The sequence below is a fragment of the Phoca vitulina genome, unplaced genomic scaffold (assembly GCF_004348235.1).
Source record: "Phoca vitulina isolate PV1807 unplaced genomic scaffold, GSC_HSeal_1.0 scaffold2, whole genome shotgun sequence".
NCBI classification, from domain to species: domain Eukaryota; kingdom Metazoa; phylum Chordata; class Mammalia; order Carnivora; family Phocidae; genus Phoca; species Phoca vitulina.
Window position 1 is genome coordinate 16,038,768 of NW_022589705.1, and position 20,389 is coordinate 16,059,156.

The following is a 20,389-nucleotide window of genomic DNA, read 5'->3' on the forward strand; positions in this document are numbered from 1 at the left end:
TTGTTTCCTAGGGCTACTGTAACAAATCTCCACAGACTTGGTGACTTAAGACAATGGGGATTTACTCTTTTACAGTTCTCGAGACCAGAAACCTAAAATCAAGGTGTCAGCAGGGCCCCCAGTCCCTCCAAAAGCTCTAGGGGAGAGTCTATCCTTGCCTTTTCTAGCTTCTGGTAGCCCAGGGCAGTCCTTGGCTTGTGTCTGCATAACTGCAATCTCTGCTGCCTTCACATAGCCTTTTTTTTTTTTTCTATGTCTCCTCTTCTGTCTCTCTTTTTTTTTTTTAAGATTTTATTTATTTATTTGACAGAGATAGAGAGAGACAGCACAAGTAGGCAGAGAGGCAGGCAGAGGGAGAGGGAGAAGCAGGCTCTGTGCTGAGCAGGGAGTCCGATGCGGGACTGGATCACAGGACCCGGGGATCATGACCTGAGCTGAAGGCAGCCGCTTAACCAACTGAGCCACCCAGGCGCCCTTCTCTTCTGTCTCTTATAAAGACACTTGTCTTTGCACTTAGGGACCACCTGGATAATCCAGGATGATCTCATTTCGAGATCCTTCACTTAATTTACACCTATGAAGACCTCTTTTTCCAAATAAGGCAACATTCACATTCCAGAGATTTGAATATTGTATATTGATTTAGGGCCACCATTCAATCCACTACAGAACTCGAGTGCTACTTTTAACTCTTTGAAATATACATATTTTAAGCATAAAAATGGATGGTTTTAATAATATGTTTACTTTGGTGTACTACTTTTCCTCAAGCTAAACACAAAACTTTGTCAAGTCTGTACTTCATGCATTGACTACTTAATTACAGTGGTTAAATAAATTAATATATACATTTTGGTTATTACTATTAAGATGGGTATACACCCATGAGATTATCTATCTATCTATCTATCTATCTATCTATCTATTATCTATCTATCTATCATCTATCATCTCTTTTTCATCTATCTCTCTCTGACCCATTCAGGCTTGACAGGTATAGTACATGAGGATAAATCCTAGTTATATAATAATCCCCAAACATATATTTATTAATAAGTTTCACAGATAATCATTGGGAAACCAGAATGTCCTTTCTCTTGACAAATGTGAACTACATACACTTGTGTTTGCTCATTGTCATGTGATGACACTATATTAGGCTTGCCACATGGCTTTGTTTTATAACTTTTCATTGGATTTCTAGAAAGTACGCATTTCCTTGTATAGTAGGAGGTAAACATAATGCTTTGAGACCTTCTAAAATGAGATTCATTTCATTTGTGATTTAAGAATAACATGAGCTTTTGATTTGGATTTCCCTGATGCTGAGCGATGTTGAGCACTTTCTCATGTGTCTGTTGGCCATTTGGATGTCTTCTTTGGAAAAATGTCTGTTCATGTCTTCTGCCCATTTCTTGATTGGATCATTTGTTCTTTCGGTGTTGGGTTTGAAAAGTTCTTTATAGATTTTGGATACTAGCCCTTTATCTGATATGTCATTTGCAAATATCTTTTCCCATTCTGTCAGTTGTCTTTTGGTTTTGTTGACTGATGGAACACTACATCAAAAAAAAAAAAAAAAAAAAGCAGTTGGTGTAAAAAAAAAGAATAACATGAGCATCATTTAAAGGTTTCTAGCTACATTTAGAACACTGATTAGTAAAAAAAAAGAGAACACTGATTAGTAAGTTCTACCTTTTAAATATTGTCTCTAATACACTACCCTGTTTCCTAGCTACCTTCCTTTCAAATGTCAAGCATTTTTGAAAGAATTATGAGTAAAAAAAGACATTCACTGCATAACCCATAACCCACAACCTTAAGCTATACTTAGATTGCTTGAAGAGTTCTTGATCTAATTACAAAGTTGAATTGCAGTTGTGGTGTTTTGATTTAAAAACAGAAAACTGTCCTATTACTTGAATGAACACAATATTCTTTTATTTGACATTCTTATTTTCTTCTGTTTTTTTTTTTTTTCTGAGACAATACTCTGTTCAATATTCTTTGAGTTATTTTTATTAACAAAATGCACCAGAATGACTATAGAGAAATGTTTCTTCCTAGAGGAATCAAACATTTTTCTTTACTCTTTAACCAAAATGTCTGAAACTCTGGCTTTTATTTTTTTATATTATCTTTCTTCATAACAACTTTTTTTATGATCAAAAATGATTTATGTTTCTTGGTTCTAAAACAAAAAATAATGGGCTCATCAAAGATCAAAGATAGATTCATATTTTTTCCCTATGTGGAAGCTAATGAATTTTGAATAGATTTAAATCTATATTGTACTAAAAGTGAAATTTGGCTGCTGATCTCTTTTAAGCAATTTAAGGACTATAATTAAACAATATAATTTATTTAATATCTTTCTAGCAATATAAATCACAATGGGTATTTGAAAGTTGCACCACTGTAAATACTATAAAATGATAGCTACTTCAAAAAGTAAAATCTATTTTAACGTAGGATTCTTTGTATTTAAAACAGCATTCAAATAATTTTGTAACCTTCACAATTGGTGAGTCAATTTCACCATTAATCTTTGACTTTTGAGCATTTTATTTGCTGTTTGTTCTTTCCATTTAAAAGCATTATAATGCCTTTTCATGGAAATTATATATTTTGGTGGTAACCCCTTATATGAGAAAAGAGGAAGAATATGCCCATATATTATAAACTGTTTAGCTGGTGGATTGGGCATTTTTTAATTTTCTTATAAGTTGCTTAGAGCAGAAACTATGTAAGAAAATAAATTTATTAAAAATTAAATTGATGCATAGAGCAATTTGTTTGAATGGAGTCTCTATAAATATGATTAGTTATCTATTCTACTCAAGACAGAAATGAATATTTGTTCTCAAATAAAATCTGATAGAGTAGATTATTTCCATATTGGATTATACTTGCTTGTCAAATTCCTAGAGTAGTCACATACTAATGCTCTACCAGATCTAACTAACTGATTGTCCATAGAGAAAGATCAATGGCTTTGAAAGCCCTTTAAAAAATGTAATTTGCAGACATTATTTCCCCATTATGTGAATATTACATGTCCTAACAATTGTCCTCAGGTGAATCACATAGTAATCTCTATAGACATGAATTAGAATATATTGGGAAATGGATCATAAGAAGAAGGTTAGCAGTGCATACTACGGTTATTGTTTTGATCATCAGCTCCCATAAGGCTTCACATATGATTTTCCTGATTTGTGGAGGAAATACAATTGGTATCTGTTGTATATACCACCTGGAGAAATTGTTAAAAATGCAGATTCCTGGATCCTACTGCCAGAGAGATAGATCCTAAAAATATGGAATCACTCTGGATTATTTCAATATGGAGGGGGCCACATATCATTTGGAGAAATATTATTTTAGGGGTAATTCAATCCAAATGAATGGATAAAAAAGCAGGGAATGCATTCAAGTGAAAGAAGGCTTTGTTATATCTCCCTTAACATATGGGGAAGTTTGTAAAATCTGAGTGTCTACTACTCTTTGCTAGATACTTTACACATTATTGCATTTAATTTATATAGTGGTCTGAATAGGAAAAGTGAATATTTGGAAGTCCTCCCACACTTTCCAGAGTCTCATAGTTAGCAAGCTGAGGAGAAAGGATCTGAACCTTAATCTGTTCTATTTCATAATGCAATGATGAGGCAAACCAATCACAGTCATGTTCAAAGGAATCTCTGAGCAGACGAAAATCTGGACATAGGCATAAAGTGAAATGGGAGAATTATATTCCATCTGTAAGATGTAGCTGTTTGTTGATAAAATGACATGATGTTTTACTGTGCTTATTACATCTCTAAATAACCAGTATTTATTGTTATCTATTATTATCATTTTTATACCTTGCCTTCCTTTATCCTAACCTCCCACAAATTCAAAGTGCCTATAAGATGTGAGTAAGTGCCCTCATTTTGTAGGAGAAAAGACTATGCTCAAAGAGGATAAGTAATGTACCCAACTTACTTAGGTAAATGTATGATAAACGTAAGTCTTGGGTTTATGTCTTTGGAATTCCAAAAACAGGATTTTAATGCTGGACTTTCTGACTTAGACTCTCAGCTAGATCTAACCACATTCAAACATCAAACAGGAAAGAAGGAAGATTTTTGGTCTTTATGATTTTATTTAGTTCTAAAGGTATAAAAATAAACTAAAAAGTGGTAAGTATACAAATGTAATAATGTTAATTCAGGAAAACTGTTTTATAAAATTCCTATTTTAACATTTAATTATTCATGCTCATGAATGTAGAATTGTAAGTCAAAATTATCGCATATAAAATGTCCTTTTGCTATTTTCTAATGTGAGAAATGATAATATTTAATTATTTTAAAGTTAAAAACTAAAATCTATTCTATCAATTCATGCTTTCAATGCTTCCAGGATTTCAGATGTCCCTGTAAGTTCATTTTCAAATAGATGCATAGAGGTTGTATGGTATCTTAAAATTCTATTTCTGCTTTAAGTATTACCAGCTTGTGAGACTGTGTGTTCCGAAAGGCTTACAGCCTATGGCTAAAAATGTTAGTTACCACGCTCATTGTTTCTTATTTTTATTTTTGTAGGGTTCCACTGGATTTCCTGGGTTTCCAGGCGCCAATGGAGAGAAAGGTGCACGGGTATGATATATAAGTGTATTGCCCTGGACTATGGAATATAAATGTTCTCGCATGAGTGCCTATCTCTCAGCACTCCACTCACAGTGGACTGTAATTCGCTGCATACTGAAACTATCTGAACTGTCTTTGGCAGGGTGTCGCTGGCAAACCAGGCCCTCGGGGTCAGCGTGGTCCAACGGTGGGTGCCTCGATTTAAAATCATGATTCTCATTTTTTAGTCTGGATTTAATTTCCCAAGATAATTGTCTTCAGAAATAAAACTGATCCTATGCTTTTGGATGTGCTTGACACAGGATCAGTTTTCATCTTTTGCTCTCCTGTGCAGGGTCCTCGAGGTTCGAGAGGCGCGAGAGGCCCCACTGGGAAACCTGGCCCGAAGGTATTATGAGTACTCGTTCCGTTCCATTTGGGTTTGCTCTCAGTTCCTCTTCCAGAGGACGAAAGCTAGGAGAAGGAATCAAAACTGATTTTTTTTTTCTTTTCTTTCTTTCTTTCGTTGTTGTTGTTAGGGCACTTCAGGTGGTGATGGCCCTCCAGGCCCTCCTGGTGAAAGAGTAAGTATGACACAGTAACATAATATAAAATAAATATTAATATTTTGCAAGTGTTTATATTTCTGGGAAAAGGTACATGTGTCTGCAGTGATTTGCAAAATCTAGTCAGAGTTTAAAAATTCCTATATTTTTCATTGACTTCTTTTTAAGAAAAGCAGAATCAGTTATGTACTACTAATTTTGTTATAGAAATGAGAGTAATATTGTGCATAATTGCCCTATGATGTCACTCTTAAACTCAAGCCAAAACAATTTTTTTTTTAAATATCCGTGTAACACCTGTGCCTTCTCCTTCACTCCCCTTGCTTTTCCTATTGATATTCATTTTATCCATGGCGCTGGAAGCAGCATTATGTTGGTAAAATGCAAGCTCCCAGTAGCCATTAAGTCACAATCGATACACATTCAAATCAAGATAAAACATCTAGTCCAGTAAATAGAAAAACTATTTAGTAAATTGATTTTCAATTGATATAAAATAAAGCTAAATATACATGAGTAAGCATGCCCTTTATTTGTTTTCTTCTGGCAAAATACAGCATTTTTGTAGCCAGAGTTTTGGAAAGCTATCTTCTAGAAAGAATTTTAAGAATTAATTTTGTATTACTGTTAAAGAAATTAGATTCACTTCTTAATGTTGTATAGCAACGTTCAGGATTATGCAGTCATAGTAATATATTTTTTGTATATTATTGTTTGAAATTTATAATAGGTGTTCCACAAAAAGAAAAACAGAAACACCTTGTGATGTTTATACAAAGAAAACAGAATAAGTAATTTTTTGGGGGGGACATTTCTATTTGTGATGGAAGTGTCAGTAGATAAGACACAAGAATAAACATTTAATTATGGTTGTTTCAAGGCTTTGGTTCATATTTAATTGAATTAAACTTCTACTAAATGTTTCTCACTGTTGGCGAACTATTCCCAAATTGAGTCCATTCTGTACATTCTGAGTTCATAAATAATATATACATTTGAAAAATTTTATGGTCAAAGTCATCTTAATAAGAAAATGTAGTTTAGTTAAAATGGCTAAACCATTAAATGGAGTAGAACCATTTCACAAATTATAGCAAAACCAGGAGTTTTGTCTTTAAAGTACAAATTATTTTGTGTTCATATTTTGCTTATGCATTACAAAATATCATGTATTTACAATTTTGGAACATAACACTGTGGCCCAACAGCATGATTACCTGTAATTGTAAAAATACTTTGAGGTAAGAAAAGTATATATATACGCACACACACATATATATATAATGAGTATATATGTATATACTCACTAGGATATTCTGCAACTTAGTATAATTCCTCATACTCACGGTTTGCAGATCATGGATGTCTGTTATTAAAGACTTAGTTCATAGCTTTTAGTTGGGTCTAAGATCACCAGATTTAGCAAAAGCAAAACAAAACAAAATAAAAACAAAGAAAAGAACTAAGACACTCAACTAAATTAGAATTTTTACATGAACAAGAGTTTGTGGTGTAAGCATGTCCCTTGCAATATTTAGGACATATTAAAATTATTCCTTATTTATCTAAAATTCAAATTTCACTGACACTAGGTATTATCTAGCAAACCCTGACTGGGTTCCAACACTATCTTTACACTGAGTATGTATTTTCCACTTCACCTGGAAACTATTTTGATTAATACAGACAGAACATATAAACACTTTTTATGGAATTTTATAAAGACCCACTTTTTCTTTATATTCTCTAGAGAAGTGATGTTTGAAATTTTTTTCTTTAAAGAAATTTAAATTCAAAATCAAATTTTATTTGAAAAGGAGCCAAAATATAGAAAGCAAAGAAATGACATTTTAAGAAATTAGAAAAATTGAGCTTGCTACATAACCTAAAAACTATTGCTTTTAAAATTTTGTATTTAAAATAAAACTTTGTTTATAATATTCTTAAGTTATTATGACGGATACTGAAGAATGAGAGTTTCATACTTTAATAAGAGTACCAAAATTTGTGAGTCCCGAAAGTTGCCCAGCATTTTGGGTAATCGCACTGTGATATCTGTTTATTTAATGACATATCTAACTTTGAAGTTTCTTTTTGATTTTAAGATGAGATGTTGGTAATAGCAATAATTTGTGATGATTTCTGAACTAGCGTTGGCTTAAAAATGATAATGACATTTCCCTTGGAAAGGCTAACCTGATAAATTGAAAAGAATAAATTCTATTAAAGACTAATTTTAGTAAACTTTATTTTTTATTTAAATATAAATAAATCCCATTCTAGTTGAGTTACTTAAGAAATCTTATTTATATTTTCTTCCATTTTATATATATTACTTTTAGAAATGTAATTATGTTCTGGGAACATAAAGGATTATCTTTATCAATTATTTTGCTGTCGCTATAGTAAGGTCTACTTTCTGCATTTTAAAGATATGTAAATATGAGTGTTGAATAATGTAGTTTATTAAGCATCAAGTTAAGAACAATATTATAAATGTATATTTGGATTGAATGTTAATGAGAATGATTATACAATGAAGTGTTTTCATCTTGTCTACCAAGAAGTTTATATGTAAGTAAAATGAGGTATTGACATTTTCAAAAATAAATTTTAAATATAGTTAAAGGTCTTTCTGAATTAGCCACTTGTTTTTTTCTTTTAGTTTTGTTTGACTGGAGCCAGAACATTTATAGATTCAATTTTAAAAAAATAACTTTTGGGGAGAGGGCTATGTAATTGAAATACTCTCTTTTGGGTGATGTTTCCAACCAATGTTAAAAGTCTAGCATCTCTGGAACTTCTTGATACATCTATGTTCTGTTCACTTTTAATATGAATTCTAAATATTTAGTGTTCTTTATTTAAGACCATTGTTGTGATGTGTGGTCTTGAGTACTGAATAATGCGAAAAATCATGCATTTAGCTTTTAGATTAGCATAGATTATCCTGTTGCGTTGCCTCAGTTCTGTCATTACAGTGAAGAAGCTGTACGCTGTGTTTTGGTTCATCTGTAAAAATAAACAGTAAAGTACAAAGATGTATCTTTCAAGGCATATTCTCAAATTTTTCCACTGCTATTTCTTTTCAGGGCCCTCAAGGACCTCAGGGTCCAGTTGGATTCCCTGGACCGAAAGGCCCTCCTGTAAGTGCCATAGGTTTTCTTTATCTTTCTCCATTGGACAATGTTTTCAAACTTTTGAGAGTCATAGTTTATATTTTAAATAATTTTTAGATACAAATATTTATGAAAATTCTAATAAAAACAAAATTGCAATTCATAGTGTCAAAGAATGTACATTTTTCAATTTGTTCAATTTATCCAGTTTCAGTTTATTGAGTGTTTCTGATGTAATTCAAATATATCTTAGTAAATATCCTTTCAAAGTATATCAAAAACGGAAACAACATGCATGGGTGTTATTCTCTCAAATACTCCTCTTCTGCAATGAATATTTTTGATGGCATTAAAAACTGTTACTGATTCTTAAATATTTTTTATTAGTATTTCTCTTTGGTCTTCCATCACCCAATGTGTCCTTCAAAACATCACTTCCTAAACATTCTCTAGCATTCTGACATTACTTACATCTCATTATAATTTGTTTATTTGTATTTAATACTTTTGTCTCTATAATGCATTCTTTTAAACAATGTAATGCTAACCCTTCCTGAATTATACCCCATTTATAAAATTTGCTCGGGTATTCAATTATCTTCACAAAGTTAATTGAAATCCTTTATTCTCATACTTAAATATTCATGGGAACATAGGACATGCTCAGTGCTCAGTTGTTTTCTGCTTCTTTTCTTAGCGACCTACTCAGTTTATTAATGAGAACTAGAATCAACTTACCCACTGTTTTAGTCCATTCTGGCTCCGATAACAAAAAAAAAACCCAAAACCAACCAAACAAAAAAACACACACAGAGACCAGATTGCTTATAAACAACAAAAATATATTTCTCACAGCTCTGGATGCTGGAAGTCCTAGATCAGGGAGCCAGCGTGGTCAGGTGAGGGCCCCCTTTCAGGTAACAGACTTCTTAATGTATCCTCATGTGGCAGAAGGGGTTAGGGAAGAAATTCAGGTGGAGGGATAGAGCCAAGCTCATTTTCCTACAAATTAATTGGCTCATCTTCATTGTAACCAGAAAATGTGTATATGTGTGTGTTCGTGTGTGTGTGTGTGTGTTTATATGTAAATTCACACATACCCCTTTGTGTAAATTCACAGATACACATACACAAATGGATTATGTATTGAGTGCTTGGAATGTTCATGTTTAGAGTCTGTTAATCTCTTGCCAATGTCAGAGCAATGGAGCCTCATTTATGTCATTGATCTCATTCATGAAGCTTCCACCTTCATGACTTAAGCACCTCCCAAAGGCCCAAGTGGCTAATAACATCGCCTCTGAGGGTTAGGATGTCAACATATGATTTAGGATTTCAACATGAATTTCAACACAAAGTTTCAGGCCATAGCACCCATGTGTCTAAGGAAGTTGCTCTCAAAGTGTGGTCCACGAATCAGAGCATCGTAGCACCACTGGGGATTTGTTAGACATGCCACCTCACTCAGCTAATCAGAACTCCAAGAGAGGGGCCCAGTCTGTGTTTAGCAAATTTTTCCAGATAGTTCTGATGCATGCTAAAGTTTGTGAGCCACTCTTCTGGTCTACACTAGATAATGCTATGCAAACTTTAATGTGCATACAAATTGTGTTGATACCTTGTTAAAAATGTAGATTTGATTTAGTAGGTCTGGGGTGAGTCTTGAGTCTTGACATTACTGACAGGGGTCCAGATGATGCCATGCTACTGCTCCATGGGCCAGACTTTAAGTAACAAAGCTGAAAAGTGTTTTGGCTGAAAATAAGACCAACATAGTTTGAATATGATCTACTCAGCAGGAAGCTAAGTATAGTTAAAATTTTCAGTCAATAATTTGAGAACCAAATGATTTTTCACTGTAATAATACAGATAACTAAATCATTACTAGTAGTTTTACTCACATTCTGGATATTTACATTTGGAGGCTCATTGATATATTTTTCAACTGAATATTCTAAACTGATTTTTGAACTGAATCTTTTTGACAAAACCACAACATTCACCTTGTATGAGGCAGTTATATGGGACTTTTTATATACGCCAGTATTTCAAAAATTGTATATCCCAATTCTCTATTTTCAAATAATCATAGTTAGCCAAATACAGCTCAATAACAATCTTGCTTAAAGAAACAAGTCAGAAAATTCTGCACTAAGATGTTAAAATTTAAATAAAATGTTGCATCTGATTATGTTATACTTTTAACCCTGTTGAAAATAATTTATAAATAATTTATAATGCATATGTGTATCCAATTGTTATTGAATTGGATAACTCTCAATTTCACTGATAACTTTCAAATGTGACTTTAGCTCACATCTTTAAAAAAATGAATTATTTATCATGAAATACTGACAGTATGTATTAAATGTTGAAGCAATCTCTTTTGACAACAATTTTTAGACACTGTGTTGAAAATATTATTTCAACACTAACAGTTTTGCTTTATTACTGCAAACATATGAAAAAAAGGACTGTTATCTGTATTATAGTATTTTTAAAAGCTTAATGCAAATAACTAGTATTAAATATAGGATGACATCGATACTATCTGCATATAATGTTGTTTACCCACTATCTCAGTTTCTTTCCAAATGTAATATTTGTCTTGCAAAGTTTTCACATGTAGAGAAGTGAAAACACAGTTCCAGAAATGATTGTATACATAAGACGTTTTTCATAAGTATTTTGAAGCCATGTGCATAGATCATTGTTTAGCAACATAAAAAGCAGTGATATGTATAACTTCCACATTATCATACCATTTATATTTGTACATATTGTATATATTGCTAAGAGTTGTTTCCTTCATGTAATGTAATTTTATTGTCAAAGAAAACCATTTGACCCATTTTTACTCAGACTTTTTCAATCCATTCTCCATGTATCTTTCAACAAGTTTTGAGCCATTAATCATGCATGCATTTTGTCTCTAAGAAGTATTAGAAGTATAATAAATGCTTACACTTGAGAAGCATGCAGTCTAGTTGGAGAGACATGACACTGTTAAGGAACACTGCTTTCACTGCTAAACAAAATGATTTTTATACTCTGTTACTGTCACAAGTGAAACATTAGAACATGAAATAAAAGTACCTATTATTTCTCTGGTATACAGTTTTATAACATTTAGGACGGAAATGCCTTCATCTCTTTCATATGGAAAGAAGAAATTCAGGTGGAGGGATAGAGCCACGCTCATTTTCCTACAAATTAATTGGCTTATCTTCATTGTAATCAGAAAATGTGTATATGTGTATGTTCGTGTGTGTGTGTGTGCTTATATGTAAATTCACACAGATACACATACACAAATGGATTATGTATTGAGTGCTTGGAATGTTCATGTTTAGAGTCTGTTAATCTCTTGCCAATGTCAGGATATAGTTACCCCATGTAAGAAGAATTTTAACTTGAGGTGATTAAGATTTATAACACAAGTCTTATGAGATACATTCTGTTTATAGAAGAGGAAAAATAAAAATTCAGTCAATGGGAAGTGAAAACATTTCCTTAACATTTATTTGTAAGTGTCTTTTCACAGATCACCTTGCACACTGTAATTTCAATAAATTTGTTGCCACTATCCTTCAACAACATCAAAGGGGCAGTCTATTTTGACCAATACAATTATTTTAAAATTAATGCTGTGAAATTATTTGGTAATTATTCTGCTTTATCTTATTGGATGGTAGGGTGGGGCCATTATAATTATTTAGAATTAATCACTTAATATTTGAAATATATACTTAAATCAAGAAAAATGATGATGATATGAATTCTTTATGTAGTCTATTAACACTGTTCCCTCACAATATGTAGGAAAGTCTTTAAAAATCATGTTGCATTCATACCAAGGTGATGTCATTTTGATCTAGGACCACCATTTTAAAGGGTTATAATATTCTGCAATCAAAGTGTAATCTATGCTTCTCAAATCAGCAAATATAATGAGATATTGAAATATATATTTACAGATTTGTTAGAAAACATGCAAATGGTTTATGCTGATGGCAAAACACTTCATTTGAGAGGCGTTTTAGTATGGTGGGGAAAAAAAACCTCATTCATGTTTACTATCCTTTAGCTGCCACTCTCTGTGTTTTTAGTTAAAACTTTTACTCCTGCCCCCAGTTGACAGTACATTTATTCCTATATGTATCAAAATACTAACAAACTACAGAATTTGTTTTTATTTACTATTTTGAATTACTGAACTTACATGGAATCTACTATCAATTAACTACTTATTTCTGTGCTTCACCTTTAAACTGAGGGCAGAGCTAACTCTTATATTACTGTACACCTGATGCCTAATACATAAAAATATGTAATAGATGGTTATGAAAGAAGAAATGTTTTGGGGCCTTGGTTAAAAACATTCCAGTTTTGGTCTTTTCAGAGGATGACTCTAGAATCACTGAGGTGATCCTGGGAACCATGAGCAAATCACTGAGCAAGCAATAATCTTGTGAAATGTCATAAGAACCGTCATTAATTAGAGCTGTTAATTCACATGGCAGCCAGGGATGAGATGAGATCAGGGAGCAGAGCTGGGACTGGACACTCTCAGAAAGCCTTTCTCCTGAGCTGTTGGAGCCAACGTCAAAAAAGTCTTACTCCAGAAGAACAAAGCTGTCAGTGAAAATAATCTTTTGAAACAAAGCCTTTTCTTCTAACTCAGTATAAAAATAATTGATATTTGAAAAGAGATTTTTGTAAATAATGTATTTTTAAGATAAATAAACTTAGTTAAATGATCAACATAGTGTGAGAGGTATATCTGTTATCATTAAAAATATTATTAAAATAATCATTTCTCTTCATTTGAATCCGGAGGGTGAGAATATTTCGGCCTATACCTGTTTAAACCTGTTTTAAAATCTGACCCCAATACTTAATGGTTTCTGAGTAGGGTGAATAATCCATAATGCAGACTAAAGAAGCAATCCATTTCTACTAAGTATCTAAAACACAGGAACTGCACAGAATTGTTTACTTTAAGTACTTAGTTAATTGCTTCATTTATTTCTTCAGTCATGACACAGACAGCATCCTTTAGAGAAAGTGATAACATAGCAGAGTTGCTGTCCAGTGCTTAACAAACATTATGTGTCCAAGAGGATATTTAAGAAAACCGACTGGGAAAATTTGGCCCTGATGACTTTGAAAATTGAGCATAGCGCCTTACCTTGTTGCCTTTACTTGAAGCAATTGAGAGACAAAGTGCCCTTGTTTATAAGTTCTTACCCGTTAGAAGCTCAGACCACCACTAGAGGACACTATCTTTCTGCTATCCAAATCTTGCTGCACAGGAAATTGAGTTAGGAACAGAACACCAAAAAGGGGGGAAAATACTCATTTGTCAAGTACCGAAGAACTAAACCTTCTTGTAAAATTAAAAATACAGATCTGTATGAATAGGTTTTTAAAAAATAGATGCTAATGAAATCATTTAGATGTAAAATGTTCATAATGGAGTAAGAGAATTTTCTCTTGGTCACAATTACAGATAGAATTATCCTAGAGAGATATATACACATACTACTGTATATAAAATCAACATGACATCAAAATATGATACCTAATGAAAATATTATGAGAAAATTGTCCAACAGATTATATTTAAAGTATAAAAAATTTCAAGAAATATTTATGACATGTGGTATTTAATATTTGTGATTTCAGGGTCCACCTGGGAAGGATGGCCTACCAGGACACCCTGGACAACGTGGAGAGACTGTAAGTGACCCCACTCTTTTGATTGAAATTTTCCATCTCTAGTACCTCATCATTTCACAGGAAGTTACTTTATTATTAATAGCTCCTTTATTTGGCTATGGACAATGGAGAAACTAATTCCATTGGAACTTTTATTAAAATATATATATTTGATATATATATCAAATATGATTTAGTGAGACCAAAGAGTAAAATTGTTTGGGTTTCCTCCCGGGAATTACATCTGCATGAGGAGCATAAAATAAACTCTTTAACTGAGAATCCATACTCATATATATTAAATTACATAAATAGACCCAAATTTGTATCCCACCACAAATGAATATACTTGAGGATATGTGGTGTTACTTGATTTGACCATCCTTATTGTCAAGAATGGCGCTTTAGGGATGATGGAGAAGACCCCATTATCTTTTCGACACTTCTACAAGGTTGTCAACATTGACCCTTCTACAGAAGTATTTGTTTAAAGATATATTCCATCCGACCCTATCACATGTCCACGCTCTAAAGGAAACACATTATACTAAGCCATGCATTGAATACATTCTTCTATCCAGAACAAAGGGATGAAATATTTTCTGATGTTGGAACCATAAGTCTATAACTGGGTTGAAACAATGTCAAATGCATCCTCTCGCCTCAAGTAGGAAAATGTAAATGAAAAATGTAACTGAATTTTATTTTAAAATTATGAGGACTATAACATTAAATAAATTGTCTGAACAATTTATGTGAATAACAATGATTTGGGCAAGGGGGAAACTGGCACCTGAAGTATGGTTTAAAAATCCCGGCGGGCTTATTTACTTATTCTGCCACTGTTACCAAACCATGTGTCTGGCTTTTCCAGGGAGATGTTAGTCTAATCAGAAGTTATCATAGCTTAGCACCTTTCCTTGGACTCAATTCTTGGATCTCACCGTTGATTAATTTTATCCAGATTTCTTAAGGAAATCACAACACAGACTAGCTTTGACGGTGTGGTTCAAAGTCATTTTAGGGCATGCAGCCAGCATGAAGACATATTTGGAGTTGCACTATAGTGCACACACAGCAACAAATCTGAAAACAGGATGATTTTTTTGCGTATAGGATAAACAATCTATCAGCAGCAGCTCAATTCCTGTTTTGCTCACCAAGCGACGATGTTTAGGGTAACAACTTCTTCATTTTAGTCAGATTGTAAACTTCAAAGTCTTGGATTTCAAAAGCAGAATCAAATATGATTTAGTGAGACCAAAGAGTAAAATTGTTTGGGTTTCCTCCCGGGAATTACATCTGCATGAGGAGCATAAAATAAACTCTTTAACAGAGAATCCATACTCAGATTTGCAAACCTACTCTCCAAATCTTGCAGTCAATCATTTTTAACTAAGTCATTGCATAGCTTTGTGGGAGTAACTCTGGAATATTTTCAAACTGTCTTTTGGAAAAGGGATACCTAGAGAATAGGCACTGTAAAATCCCTTTTGTCTCCAGTTTAATCAAGACCTTCTGCTTCTACCAGAGGAACTATATTATTATATATAACATTTCAATTTAAACAAAGCATATTAAAACAGCATATTAACTAAGTGATTCTAAGATGGATATTCTCCTCTAGTAGTTTCTCATAGACAAAGTCTAGAATTATTTCTGGAAGACTGTATTCCTGATTTCAAATTCACTTTTAAGAGCAAGAGTGAATCATCCCAGAGTTAGGAACCTTTTTTTCTCACCTTGTTCTGTGCTGACCGGGATTCACAGGATTGCCTTGTACAAGAAAGAGTCAGAATCTAGAGTGGCCATGTTGCTCTATGTGTGTCACCTTATTTTCACGGAGGAATTCTTTTGTTGTATTTGAGATTTGTCCCCAGTGAGAAAGCCTTGAATTGCAGTTTCATTCTGATGTTTTACAATTCAAAGCTTTTTAAAGCCACTGGCAATAATTTGAAATAATTTCTGTTATACTGAAACAACCCAAATTTGTCTCGGGAACACACCTGCCAAATCCTACAGTCATCCTAAAATTAACTTAGTCTCCAACAGATTATCAAAGTAGGAGTTAACATTTTTATTGGGTCTTAGAGCAGACCTGGCGTAGCAAAGTGATCTCCGTTTTCAGGGACTTTGAAAAACATAATTTAACTTGTTATTCTCAAATTAAATGGCAAGTATAGTCTTATTATATGACAATACTGAACAAACACACTCCATTGTGAACTATAAAATTTTCTTGTACATGGTTTATTTGTGTCACATTTATTGGATATTTGCAAATACTCTGAATGTATTAAGGAGCAGACATAAAAACAGGCTGTCCTCCAGCTCCTCCCAAATCAGTCACCTACTCAAATGCGATAGCACCCAAGGTTTCTCTTTCCACATTTTTCACAGAATTTCCTAATTAAGCATTGATTTTTAATCAGTTGATTTTCATTAATTTTTATTACAGTCATTTCTTGTGTGTTGTTCTTGCTCTCGCAGTTACTGAGAAAAAAAAATCTTGTAAGACTTTAAATTTTTTTTTCAAGTTCAGTATTGCATTTATATCTTCATGTCAAACTTAGTGATCAGAAATTGGGAGAAGGGTAATCCAGACAGAGGGAATAGACTTTGAAACTATGTGGAGTATGGCTATTCAGAGAAAGGTTAGAAAATCAGCATGGCTAGAATGTAAAACATATTCCATGATATATTTCCCTTGTATTAATTTGTTTTGGTATTTTTTTAAGATTTTTTTAAAGATTTTATGTATGTATGTATGTATGTATGTATTTATTTTATTTATTTGACAGAAAGAGAGAACAAGCAGGGGAGTGTCAGGTAGAGGGAGAGGGAGAAGCAGGCTTCTGGCTGAGCAGGGAGCCCAATGTGGGACTCGATCCCAAGACCCCGAATCATGACCTGAGCCAAAGGCAGATGCTTAGCTGACTGAGCCACCCAGGAGCCCCTGTTTTGCTATTAAAAGTGGTATCTCAGGACAAACCCTGCTGATCTTAAGAATTAATGGATTTAAAAAAATAAAAGGAATCAATGAAGGGGGGGAAATCGGAGGGGGAGACGAACCATGAGAGACTATGGACTCTGAGAAACAAACTGAGGGTTCTAGAAGGGAGGAGGATGGGGGGATGGGTTAGCCTCGTGATGGGTATTAAAGAGGGCACGTACTGCATGGAGCACTGGGTGTTGTGCGCAGGCAATGAATCATGGAACACTACATCAGGGACTAATGATGTAATGTATGGCGATTAACATAACATAATAAAATTAAAAAATGTAAAAAAATTAAAAAAATTAAAAATAGAAAGAATCTGTTTTCTTTCCCTGAAATGTCAATTAAAGTTATTACAATTACAGGTTCTTTTCCTTTTTTTCTACTTATAAAATTTTGTTATTATAAATAATTTCATCAGTTATCTGGAAGGTTGCGATACAAACCCAGGACTACAGTGTCTGCCCTTTGCTTTTCAATCTTATTATTTCCAGTCTCATGTTGCTGTGAATACTTTTGCAAACGCTATTTGCTTTAATTCAGTTCTGAAGGTTTTTCTCCCCGTATTTTGAAGCTACTTCTCCAACTGTTAAATGGAAGTTAACTTACATGAGAAAGAAATTTGCCAATCATAAAACAGTCATATGGAATGAATAACCCACGAGTCTAGAGAAATATAGACACCAAAATATACGCTCAAAGCTTTGTTTAGTGACTACCTGCTGCTTACATCTCCCAGATTTTATCTTAATGGCTGCATTATTTACAAGGTACATTTGTAACTGTATTTTGGGGGATTTTAAGAAAGAATACTGATAAAATGCTGAAATGATTACTAATCATGCACAGTGTTCTTTTTATAAATGTACTCTACATCCTGTTTTATTTTTGTTTTTATTTTGTTTTGATTCTGTTCTCGTTTTATGTTGGAATGCAGGAAAGGAAAATGCATTCATATCACAGCCCATAGATTTATCTCTGTATATAGAACCAGTGGACTGTTTCAAGAATGTCTAAATCATCATTTATTTTATCCATAAACATTGCTATGTTAAAATTCTCGCTATTGTTCGACCAGGTAGAATGGGCTCAGAATACGTTTTCCCTCCATCTTCATCCCATTATCTTCTTTTCTTTTTTAAGTTTATTGAAAGTAATCATTGGACTATAATGTGAAATAGTGAGGATGGTAAATTTAGAATTTTAAAGAAAACTGGAATATAATAACTCATATTTAAGCATTTAAAAATAAGTATTTTTAGGGGTGCCTGGGTGGCTCAGTCAGTTAAGCATCTGACTTGATTTTGGCTCAGGTCCTGATCTCAGGGTTGTGAGATTGGGCCCTATGTCTGGCTCTATGCTCAGCTCATGCTTGGGCTTCTCTCTCTCTCTCCCTCTTCCTCTGCTCACCCCCCAAAATAAAGAAAGAAAAACAATAAAATAAAATAAATTTTAAAAATAAGTATTTTTAGCCAAAAAGTGACTTTGTTTTAATGTGAGTTATATTACCAAATTTTAATTTATGCTTTTGTCATGAATAGCTTTCACAGATTATGCTTTCTTTCCTTAGGGATTTCAAGGCAAGACTGGCCCCCCTGGGCCAGGGGGTGTCGTTGGACCACAGGTATGTCCTTTTACTTTATTTCTCTAATAAAATTTATTTTCCTGTTTATATTTTCATCTTTTCTATGCTGTATAAAATCTGCCCATTTTATTATGATTCAAAGTGATGTATTTTAGATTTTACATCACATTTAAATAAATGCAACTGACCTAACTCAAATAAACTGCAGCAAACTATTACTTAGCTGAAGAGATTTTTCAGTTGGCTGCATAAATAAATGAGAATAAAACAAATAATGAAAATTAAGTCAGAAAATTCACAATGAAGTTAACGTGAAAGCCTGACCACAGTACTATCTGCGAAAACCACCAAAATGCTTTATTAGAAAAGTTGACCCTCATCTTTTCCTCGAATTTCAAATTACAAAATAACTTCAGATTTCTGAGTATAAATTAGATTTAGATGTATAATATATTAGAAATATAATATAAAGCTTTGAACACAGATTTTTTCCTTAAATTGTAATATTTATAGTATATTGCATGTTTCTTAAGATTTTTGTCTTTATAAAAATGATTTCCATCAATGATAAAATATTAGTTTGTAACCTTTGAATATGTCTAAATAATGACAAAGACAGATAGCTTTTTCAACATAGGTGGCAGAAAGAGTCTCAAAAATGGATGCAGTATACTAAATTATAGAATAATTTGTGAGAATAGAAAATATTTATTCTGGAAAAGTGGCATTGAATGGAAAGAACAAATTTAGTTTAGTCAGCTGGAATTTTACCCCTGCTAATAACAAATCATAGCAAAAGAGCAGGAGCAGTTGAATAAGTGTTTTAATTATTTAATTGCTTTAAATAGTTTCTTCTCAGACTATAATTGGTTCTTAAGACTTTGTAACTCAAATACACCCACAAACACAAACACACAAACGTGCACATCTAAACACACATATAAGCAGAGAAACAAAAAGCTGCATCTTCTTTCGAGGAATATGTGTGACAAAGGCAAAAATGAATTCTTGGAGTGGTTAATCATTTAATTCCAGAGATGAATCCTGAACCAAGGGAAATGCTGTTTACTCTTTTATAAAAGAAAAATGTAGTATGCATGATTTTTTTTTGGCATATTTTTTGTGTGTGTGTGCTGAAGAACGCTTTTTTTTAAGATTTTATGTATTTATTTAGAGGGAGAACGTGCATGCGAGTGAGGGTAGGGGCATAGGGAGAGGGAGAGGGAGAGAGAGAATCTCAAGCAGACTCTGCGCTGAGCATGGAGCCCCATGCGGGGCTAGATCTCATGACCCCGAAATCAGGACATGAGCCAAAATCTAGAGTCGGTTGCTTAACCGACTCAGCCACCCAGGTGCCTCCATGCTGAAAAATTCCTAACGGCTTACCTGTTTTGATTAAAAAAATACTCCCTCAATAATTAGCTACCCTTATTTTTTTCATCTCAAGCAACTTCATGGCAATTTTCTGTGAAAAAATATAACTTAAAGAATGATTCCTATTACATTCAATATCCATGAATAGAAATGGCATTAAAGTCCAACTAGAATGTTATTCAAGGGACTTAACTGAATATTTGAGGACTTTACCCCTTTTGAAAATTCATCTCTGCCTAATGTAGACATCTGGCTTCTGAGATCTTTGTTGTTGTTGTTAAAGTATCAGGTGTTTTACTGAGGATGCGTTTCCATTGAGTTAGTTTTCTTTATTGGTTCTTTTAAGAGAGAAAATCCAATTCCTGATTTCAGTAACCTAATTTTCATGTTCGGACAAAAGAAGTTTAAT

At 33.1% G+C, this 20,389-nt stretch overlaps 1 protein-coding gene across 6 annotated transcripts in view; it reads left to right on the forward strand.

Annotated features, from left to right (window-relative positions):
• The window catches only part of COL11A1 (collagen type XI alpha 1 chain), a 201,881-nt gene that overhangs the window by 111,822 nt on the left and 69,670 nt on the right, over positions 1-20,389 (forward strand). For all 6 annotated transcript variants that reach the window (XM_032422477.1, XM_032422458.1, XM_032422466.1 and 3 more), the window contains 7 exons: positions 4,593-4,646; positions 4,780-4,824; positions 4,972-5,025; positions 5,156-5,200; positions 8,275-8,328; positions 13,991-14,044; positions 18,592-18,645. In XM_032422477.1, coding sequence (XP_032278368.1) covers positions 4,593-4,646; positions 4,780-4,824; positions 4,972-5,025; positions 5,156-5,200; positions 8,275-8,328; positions 13,991-14,044; positions 18,592-18,645 — 360 coding nt within the window. The remainder of the gene's footprint in view (positions 1-4,592; positions 4,647-4,779; positions 4,825-4,971; positions 5,026-5,155; positions 5,201-8,274; positions 8,329-13,990; positions 14,045-18,591; positions 18,646-20,389) is intronic.